This window comes from Poecilia formosa, unplaced genomic scaffold, assembly GCF_000485575.1.
Source record: "Poecilia formosa unplaced genomic scaffold, Poecilia_formosa-5.1.2 Scaffold286, whole genome shotgun sequence".
Classification (NCBI taxonomy): Eukaryota; Metazoa; Chordata; class Actinopteri; order Cyprinodontiformes; family Poeciliidae; genus Poecilia; species Poecilia formosa.
The window spans coordinates 745,453-755,983 of NW_006800225.1; the positions used below are offsets into that span (position 1 = coordinate 745,453).

At 38.3% G+C, this 10,531-nt stretch overlaps 1 protein-coding gene across 1 annotated transcript in view; it reads left to right on the forward strand.

Annotated features, from left to right (window-relative positions):
- The first annotated feature begins 854 nt into the window (after positions 1-854).
- LOC103151591 (grainyhead-like protein 2 homolog) overlaps positions 855-10,531 on the forward strand; it is a 22,024-nt gene continuing 12,347 nt past the window's right edge. The window contains exons 1-7 of the mRNA XM_007571746.2: positions 855-1,401; positions 2,910-3,099; positions 4,576-4,643; positions 6,085-6,448; positions 7,327-7,385; positions 7,563-7,719; positions 9,499-9,610. Coding sequence (XP_007571808.1) covers positions 1,382-1,401; positions 2,910-3,099; positions 4,576-4,643; positions 6,085-6,448; positions 7,327-7,385; positions 7,563-7,719; positions 9,499-9,610 — 970 coding nt within the window. The 5' untranslated portion in view covers positions 855-1,381. The remainder of the gene's footprint in view (positions 1,402-2,909; positions 3,100-4,575; positions 4,644-6,084; positions 6,449-7,326; positions 7,386-7,562; positions 7,720-9,498; positions 9,611-10,531) is intronic.

Genomic DNA, 10,531 nt, shown 5'->3' on the forward strand with positions numbered 1-10,531 from the left:
AAATCTGTCATTTTATCATGCAAACACTTTCATTAAAACCAGTTTGAACAGTGCACAGCTGCATTCGACTGAATTTCAGATTATCGTACCATTTGTAGAGCATTGAAATCATCATCAAATGCCTGTTAAATCCAGTAAGGATCACCATCTGACTTGATCTTTATTTTAGATCAAAAAGGGCTGAAATCTTAAATTTAGCATGAGTAATTGCAAATAATTGAACCGCTCCTCAGTTGCTCCTCACTGCATCACACAGACACACGTTCGTTCTCTGTTTGCTCAGTCAGGGTAATCCCAAACTCTGGGATCTCCTCACACAATAGCTTCATTACCAGGACAATGGCTTTGTGCGAGCTAATGACAGGGCTCCTGCGTGCCTGCCCGGGGTCGAATCTGAAACTCCCTAAAAATCACACAGCGCAGCCATTCAAAAAAAAATCTGAGGGTTAAAAGGTGAAGTCAGTAGATGCGGACAAAGTAAGTTGATCTTATTAGATAAACCAACTTTTATTATTATCATGAAGGTTTCTGTTAATGAACACAGGCAGTTATTACATTTTATTACATTACATTTTAATCAAAATAGTTGCACTTTACCGCTTTTCCATTTTGCACCTGTTTCAAACGTGACTTTTTGGTCTAAAATACAAATATACTGATAAGGAAAGATAATTTTCCAGGACCTGTTTTTTTTTCTTGATTGTATTTTAACCTTTTTTTATTTTATTTAACTTGAATTGTTTTCTATTTGAATCTTCTTGTTGTTTTGCTGTGAAGCAGTCTCATTTTTACTCAAATTAATTACCTACATGTGTGCAAATTGGGGGGGGGGGTATTTACACGTAGGAAATTAAAGTAGTTTGTACAAAAAAAAAAAAAAAAAGCTCTGAGCCAGAATGTCTTTTATTGTGCTTGCAGGTGAGCCATCCCGTCCCTTACCTGATAGCCAATCAGAGCTCCGCTCCGCTCAGCATCAGCCAATCAGGAGCCGACTCTGGAACTCACCTTCAATTCCTCCCAGTGAAAGAATTTCGTGTAAAGCGGACATTAAAAAGGCAAATATTAGAGCGTATGGCAGCAGGATGATTGTCGATGTTTGTTCTAAAATGCCTGTAAACTGAAGAAGAGACGAAGCAAAGCTATTGGTCCAGATTGGAAGGACGTTTTTTTGTTTGTTTGTTTGTTTTTTTTTTTTACCTGGCAGGTAGAGGAGGACAGGAGCGGGGAGGGGAGAGACCGTCCCGGAGAGGGGCAGGGAGAAAAGACGCGGGGCGAGAAAAGTCGACTTACCTGTAGCCCAACTTCTGACAAACTCACTCTGCTAGCTGCTCCGACTTGAAAGTCCAGTTTCACAAGGAAGAACCGTAGAGGAAGCAGAAATATGTCACAGGAGACAGACAAGTAAGTGATCGAGCCCGAGGAGAGGAGCTTAGATGGGTTCTGGACGAAGAGACGCTTGTTTTCCAGGTCTAGCTTTGTGGGCTGTGGAGCGAAATAAAGCGCTCAGTCGCTGGTCATAACATCACCTGCGGTGGATATTTATGCCATACATGTTCTAACGAGTTCAGGTCCGGCAGGAAGCTTTTCACGCAAATATTTGGAGCCGTGGATTTCATTAGAGCGGAATTCGCCATTTTTGACTGATGGAAAAGCCCGTCAAAGTGGCAGGACAAAATTTTTAAACGTTTTTTATTTCTAGATTTTTTTAAATTTTCGATAAACCTACTTCAGATTCGTGATTTTTTTTTTCTCTTGGCTGCTTCTAAAATATTTCTTGAGTTTTTATATATTTTTATTTACTCTTTGTGCGTTTTATTCGCAAATTCTTCATAAAAAAATTAGGTGCTGATTAGGAACTGAAACCGAATTTCCGTCTTTAATTTAGAGAATTATAATAAACATTTTTAACTTGAAAGGGAGAAATTTGAGCCTTATTAACGATTTATTAACCTGTTAATAGCACAACATAATACTTTAAGAAAAAATATTTTAAATATAGTTTGTAACTTCAATAAAACTTCAATTATAGTACATTTATATTTATTATTTTCAGGCCCTTCATACTGAAATTGTTCAAATTAATTAAAAGTGTATAATCTATTACTTTTTTATTATTATTATTCTGTTATGTTCAGTTTTTAAGGGTTTGTCATCATAGCGACAGCAGGTGTCTGCCATTATTTTGACAGGCAGTGGTTAACAGTTTCTGCAAAAATCCAACGTAGCGGAATTGAAAGATAGTAATCAGGTTTTTTTTTTTTTTTTACACTAATGTTTAGTTATTCAAGCGCAGTAACTGCAGTCATGGAGAACCTGGCAACAAAAAACAACCCCAAAACTGAAATCTAATATAATTTAAAAGATTTATTTGCTGAGAAAAGAAGAAAGAAAATTCAAAAAACTTATTGTGGAGTGTAATTTATAATCCAAAAAGTAAAGGTGTTATACAAAGTAACTGCTTTTAATATTTTACATATAGTAAATACAAATTAAAGATGTGTTCTCTTTATTTCACGGTCATTTTACATTACTGATTAATCTTTATTTGTGCTGCAGCTGTTAGATAATGAAAGTGTTCATTTTGGCACTGTTTGTTGTACAAGTTCAAGTTGACTCACTCAGAGCTTTATCCTCTGATTGGCTGAGCCCAGAGAGATGTTGTGGCAACACCGAGTGTGTTTAACTACTCTGTGATCTCCACTTAAGTGGGACTAAAGAGCGGCAAGGCAAACACACACATACGCATAAATACACACCCAAATGGCAGCTATAGATTACAAGCTAATCTTTGAATTCTTGTGAAATCGATCATTGAGATAAAGACTTTCAATAAAATCAAAGGCAGAGTTAAGAAAGAAGCTGAAAGCAGCAGTGAATCAATAAAAACCGTTGGATTTACCTTCTTCCAGTAAGCGTTTGGTGGTGGTCGTTCCCAATGAGAGCTCTTTCCCTGCCGTGCGTCGCGCTTACACCAGCGAGGATGAGGCGTGGAGGTCGTACCTGGAGAACCCACTGACGGCTGCCACCAAGGCCATGATGAGCATCAATGGGGACGAGGACAGCGCCAACGCGCTGGGGCTGCTGTACGACTACTACAAGGTGCAGTGTGGAGGATGGTGACGGCTGTGCACATCGTTTTAGTGGTTTATATCGTTCAGTTCACCAAAAACAAACGCCGTCTCAAAGTGCTTCGCAGTTCAGTAACATAGAATCCAAATTGATCCAAATTCAAATCAGTAAAATTTATTCAACTTATGTAGTCAAAGTCTTTTCCAGAGTCCAATTCAATTCAAATATAGTCAGGTAAATCATTTAATTCTAATTGGTAAAAAGTGAATTATTTTTGCAGCAATCCCCAATCCAAAACAAGCATGTGGCGACAGTGGAGAACAACACCAAACACGATTTCTAAGATTTCCATTCCGCTACACCTCATCAGCAAACAGAAGTCTGTAGTAAACAATGAGGCGTGTGAAACACCAGGAAACCTTAAAGGTAGACAGACTGGTAAAATACAATCAGATTCATCAGTCAACTTCATAAAAACATGCCTCTGCTTTAAAGAAACTGCATTGTTTTTCAGGCAGAAAGGAAAAACTAGAGTTGGGTAAATGGTGTTGTCTATTATAGACGCTTAATTGGAGTGGTACATACTCAAAAGCCACAAGCACCTTTCAAGTATTGGCTTATTTCCTAACTGTGGCATTATAAGCAGAATCCCTCAACATAATGTATATTCTTGTCTTTTTTTTTTTTTTTAGACCAGAACAATTTAAAATTGTGACCTTTTGGCCCGTAGATCCCAGATTTAGCCTAAAAACATTCAAACTTCAACATTTGGTTTTGTCGTTTCAGATCACCTCCAATCACATAATGACTTTTCAAGACATACTGGTCCAAATCATAATAAAATTATTTACACAGACTCAAATTAACTTGCTTACATTTCAGTCTAATCTTGGCTAAAATGCAATCCAGTCAAAATCAGTCGTCTTAGAAAGCTCAGCTGATTTAATCGAATCTAGAAATCCGTCCTGTGGCCACAGTGGACGGGTACAAATCCCTTTTAGCAGGAAGAAACCTCCGGTGTTGACAGTTCAGATGCAAAAAAAACACAGTCGCACTGGTTCAGGAGTAGTTTCTATTTCCTGCATTTACAGATTGCTAAGTGGACCTTTTTTCACCTTTCATTTTCACATTTCATTGTTTTCTGTATTTATCCAAGGAGAAGCTTGGGGTGGGGGGATTGGGTAGCATTTTAAGATGGATAAAGATTAACAGAAAACAATAAAATGGGAACATTTCGATATGAAGACGATCTTTTCCCGTTCTCACCTTTGCTTCCCTTTTACCACTCAAGGCAAAGAGGAACTCAGGCAATTAAACTTGAACCTCTTCCAACACAAACTATTCAGTTTGGTCATGATTGCATTCTTTTTGCAAGAGTTTCTTCCCTTAGGGAAGAAATCATACAAAGCAATTAAAAATCCTTCAGAAAGTAAACTTGTTGCTAACAGGAAACACACACCGCCGGTTGGTATCTTCTGCTGTTGACGGTTCTCCTCCTCCTTCCAGGTGCCCAAAGAAAAGAGAGTTTTAGCAATCCCCAAAGTTGCTGAAATCCCTGAAGACCCAGAGAAGAGGTCAGTAAATTTAAGTTTCACAAAAGCTAAGGATTTGCTGTCAGTAATAATAACACAAGTACAAGCCAACAGAGTGACATATAAAATAGCTTAATATAAAAGCGTTCTGTTTTTCTAAGAACAAATAGATCTTAAGGATTATAGCCAAATTAGAGAAAACATGTCAGAGATGAGTGAGACTTAAAAGCCTGATATCCGCTCTGAGACAAATATGAAGTACAAAATCCTGCTGCCGGCGCTGAAAAAGTGGAAAAATACTGACATCGGTTGTTATTTTTATTGTTTATGACATGGTAAAATATCGTTCTTTATTTAAAAAGTTTTAGTTGAACTTTTTAATACATTTTATAATAAAAAAAATACCTTAAAGATTGGTGACAGACATCAGATTACCAGGTTTTATTTATTTGTCATTTTTTGACATGTCAGCTTTGCTTCACTAGGTATAAATATAAAAATATATTATTAACTAAAATCCACAACATTTTAAGCTAAATGAATCTCTGCTGCTAAATCAATCAAAATTTGCCCTTCGAATGGACAGGTGCTTATTAGTTTCACCTGCTGCGCTATTCTTCACCTTCTTTTTCTTGGTAAATTACTCAGACATGGAGGACTGAACCAAACATCCATCCATCCATCCATCCATCCATTCATTCATTCATCCATTCATTCCTACAAAGCAGAAAAAAAAAAAACATTGACAACGCATCGAGTAATTTCTACGAAAGTTTCCATTTTTGCAGTTTTCTGCTTTTGCAGCTTTGGCTCGTTGTTAACCAAAAGGAGTGTGTTGTTTGTGTACGTCATTTTTAAATAAGTGATCACAGTTTAGTCTTGTTGCGCTTGTTGAGGTGTGACTGTGACTCAGTGGGTAGAGTAGAGAGCTCGCATTTGGAAAAGCCACTCGGAGAGGAAGAAGCCATTCCTCCGAAAGCAGAATAAAAAGACTGATTACAGTTTGTAAACACACTCAAGAACCCAGGGCTCAGCTTTTAGAGACCGGTCCAATCTGGCCCTAAGACCACTGTCTTTAGGAGCGTCCAAGGATGTGTTGTTGTTACTGTTTCTGTGCAAATGACAATGTAAAATCATTTGATATAAGATGATGCAAGTCATTTATTCCACCGCCACAAAGAACCAAAGAAGAAGAAAAACATTGCAGTCACAATACAAGAGACTTTTTTTATTTTATTTACAAGGATGAAATGGGAGCGGTTTGCCATAAAAAAAAACCTGCTACATATTTCAGCTTAAGGCAATAAAACTTTACAACAAACCTTTAATTTTTAAACATTGTACCAGCCCTTTTTTTTTTTTTTTTTTAATAAAGTTGATGATTTTGTTTCTGTTTTTGTTGCGTGGCTCAGAAGAAAAGAACACCATAACCCAATTTTAACCCATGCTTTTTCTTTCTTCTTTTTTTTTTTTTATTGGTCAGGCCAGTGTTGCCAAACAACCCCACCAGCCAAAATGAGACAGAAACCCTGGACAACCGCGTCCAGGTCCTAAAATCCGTCCCGGTCAACCTCTCGCTCGGCACCGACCACCAGGAGCCCAAGCTGTGCGGCTCAACGGGGGAGGCCCCAGCGGGCGTAGACCCTCCGGCCGTGGCCGTGGTCAAAGCTGAGGTGTACGCGCCCGTCTTCATGGCGGGACCCGGCCTCCACTACCGGGTGGAAGGAGAGGAGCGGGTGGTCTACGAGCAGAGCCCTTACGAAGTGACCACCGTCAGCCACAGCTCGTACATGAAGGAGGACCAGCAGAGTCCGCCTGACAGCCCGTACGAGGAGGAGACAGACGGGGTGAGACAGAAAACACTGCAGCTGCACGAACTGCAGACGATATGACATCGTCAGACTGTATGGTTTCACAAGATCCCAGGATTTGTACCTGAATTAAAAACAAACATGGTTTAATACTCTTTAATACTGCTGCAAAATATATATATATATATCCATTGGTGCAGCTATAGTCATATTGATATTTATAAGATTTATGTTTGTTTTTTTATTTTAATACATACAGAATGAATATAACTGGCAAAGACAGCAGCAGTTTCCAGTTGCTTGAAGATTAAAATATAAATTTTTGTAGAAGTGATGATGGAGGCATTTCTATAGTTTAAACTGGCATCTAATAAAAATGACTTTAATCGGCAATATGAAGATATATATAAATTGTTTTAGCTTTTTGCACCATGCAGGATATAGAGAAACATTGCAATGATGCTGCATGATGCAACAACTCTTGCATGTGGTAAAGTCTAGTTTGGATGATGTAATTTAAATCCCAACACTTTGATATCAATCTATAACAACTTAATGATGGAAATGTGTAGCGTTCAGCTTACTGTAAGCTGCATCAAAACGTTGGAAACTGATGCAAAAGGAGAAATAAATTAGCCACACAAAGAATATGCCAGTAAGAAACCTGCTGATGATTGGTGTAAGTGTGAATCTGTACGTGTAGGCAGAGGTTAAACATTAAATACGTTGATTATCTGTCTCCTTTTTGCCTCTGTTGCTCTCAGGTCTGTTCATGAGAAAACCTCTGCGGAGGAGTTTCTGTTTTTGTTTCATTTGCTGCATTGTTTGACGAGTTCCTCTCAAGCTGACTGAATTTTTCAGGACTGATTTCCTCTTTCTGTGTGTTTTTCTTTGTTTGCCTGCATTTTGAACAGAAGTACCACTCACCTTCCTCTCTCGCTACAGACGACTTCTTATTTCATCAGGAGGGAGCGTAAGTCCCTGCAGACTCCTATAGTAGAGCAGACAAATGTATAAGTAAAGTGTTGCAACCGGTATTTAAACCCGCAACTCTGAAAATGATCCATAAAGACACACATGATTGAGCTGAGTTGTTGGTTGTTGTTACCCCCCCCCATCCTCACAAATCTTTCTTGATGTGTGTGCGCAGCGGCAGTTTTCAGTATACGTTGGACGCCACTCGCTCGCTGCGGCAGAAACAAGGCGAGGGACCCATGACTTACCTAAATAAAGGCCAGTTTTACGCCGTGACGCTCAGCGAGCTCAGCGCCAACAAGCGCCTCCGTCACCCCATCAGCAAAGTCCGGGTGAGTGAGTGGCTCATTTCCTTCTCATGTTCCCATGGAGTTCTTCATACACTAATTAATTGACATCATCTGTAATGTCATGCTTTTGTGTTTTTTTTTTTAAAAAAAGGACTGTCCTTTTCCCTCTGTAACTGCAGGAGATAACTGGCATCAAAGGGTTTTTGCTTTGCTTGCTCTGGTCGACTCTTTTGAATATTTAAGCTCCTTTTATGTTCAGAGCCTGCAGCTTTGCAGCTTTTATCTTTTCTCTCGCCGCAGGCAGTCGCTTTCAGCACACATGATCAGAAACTCTCGTGGAACATTTGTAGGCAGTTGAGGAATATAGTGAGATGTATCGTTGAAAGCCAGACGTGTGCTGCAGAACATTTTGGATTCTTACACTGAAGTCAGGTTAAGTCAGATGGACTAAGACAATTCCTTAATGAGAATGTATCTCAATATTGGCTCTCTGATATACAGCTCTGGAAGAAACCTCATGGTAACTCCACCAAATATTGATTTATGAACTCTTAAAACATTGGTATTGATGTTTCTAAATGAATATCAGCTTGTTTTCTTTGCATTATTTGAGGTCTGAAAGCGCTGTAGCTGTTATTTCGTTATTTCTCATTTTCTGCAAATAAATACCAAATGTTTGCTTGGAACATGTTGTCAGTGGTTCATAGAATAAAAGGACAACGTTCATTTTACTCAAACATATATCTATAAAAAGTAAAATCAGAGAAACTGATAATAAATATATGTGTGTCTGGATGGGTACCAACATTATCTTAACTTAAATTCTTCACTTATCCAGGCGGCTATTTCGTCATTTTGAATCAATTTAATATTTTGAAACTGCAAAGAGGTTCATGTCTAGTAAGGTTTTTTTATGTAGTGGTTTTTCTGCCATAAATAATAATAATAATAATAATGTCACAGCATGACAGAGTCAATATGAGACTTTGATAGGGATGATTAAAAAGTTAATCTTACTTCTATTGAGAAAACAAACATGTTGTTATGATTAAACGGTTATTTTAAACCTAAATCTACCAGAAGTACGAATAATTTTGGGCGTAACTGTGTCAAATTCTACAGCTCATTAATTAGATTATGGATTTTTATTTTAATAGGATTAACGGTTAATATGGTAAACAAGACGGGAACTCCAAACACGTTGAAGAAAGAATGCAAATCAGGTCAAAGATAATTTATGTTTCTGCTTTTTGGATACTGCTCAAACTTGTTTGTTTCTATCGTAATTTGTTTTGGCTCTTGAGGTAATATTTTCCGCCTAGAGCGTGGGCTCTAGATGGGAAACATATTCATCTTTCCTGAAAGCATGCACCAGTGCAGCTGGTGCGTAAAAGACACCAGAAATAAAAGTAAATGTTACCACTTTATTTGACGTGATGGAAATGAACTCTGACATGACATCTGTCATTAAAATAAAAGGCTTCAGGTGCCTTTTGGTCTATTATGTGGATGGTGCTACATAGTTGGCATGAGAACTTGACATTACAGTGAGGATATAACCTCTTATTTGCGCTGCAGAGCCGGTTTAAATTGGCCTTCATGTGTGAACAGCCCGTTAAACTGCTGGGTTTTGACTTTGTCATCATCAGATTGCTGTAGCTCATGAACACTTTCTTCCAACTACACAGCAACCTGACTCATAAATCTCTTATCCGTGATGGATGCCAAGGTGTCGTAATGCCATGAGTAACAGCTAAAGTCTGACATTATCTCAGCGTGATCATTTATTTAGACATATTCTTCCCTTGTTCTGCTTCTCAGAGTGTAATCATGGTCGTGTTCAGCGAGGACAAGAACCGAGACGAGCAGCTCAAGTACTGGAAGTACTGGCACTCGCGGCAACACACGGCCAAACAGCGGGTCCTCGACATCGGTAAGATTTTTTTGAAAATTTGAAGCGAGATGTTTAAAAATGGTTTTGATAGTCGCTGAACAACTTAAGTGCTTTTTGCATAGACTGTAGTTCCTAACTGTCGTCAATATGCAATGCTGAAATGTCTGGAAAGGCGTAAAGTGAATGGGAATTTGAATATTTAAAAGCTCAAAATCTGAAAAAATAAAAAATCGTTTTTACGTGATGCTGTGAACTTTGTTTCTGATTTTCCACATCAAAATAAATGTAATTGCTTTTCTCTTATCCTCTGGATTGTTTTAGTTCTGGATTTGAAACTGGAAACAAGATTCTTGAACTTGATTTTAGTAGAGGTGGCTTTGTTGGAGGAAAAAAACAAAAACACTTATCATAAAAACCAAATTTGTGAATGACTTGCATTCAAACAAACGTCCATGATGTCATAAAAACTGAGTCTCGAAATGTTGCAATGTTGTTATAAAGCAACACAAACAGTTGAGCCGTCAAACTAAACCATCAACTCCAAGTAGGAATGTGAAAAGTGTAGGAATGCTCTGTCCAGCCATCTGACAGGCAGTTTTACTTTAGAGTCACTACATTTGGAAAAAAAAAAAAAAAAAAACCAGCCATCTGACAGGCAGTTTTACTTTAGAGTCACTACATTTGGAAAAAAAAAAAAAAAAAAAGGCATCTAATTAAAAGAGCTTTAAGCGGTTTAAACGTTTTAAAACTTCGCCTGATGTTCCGACTGAGAGACAGAATGACATATTTATATTGTCAGGAGTGCTGGAATGTGCTCAGTAAGTAAATAAAGCGATACCAAACCAGCTTCCACCCAGCTGCCCGCCATCATCCATCAGGCAATGGATCAGGTTGACCTGCAGTCCACACACACACACACACACACACACACACACACACACACACACACACACACACACA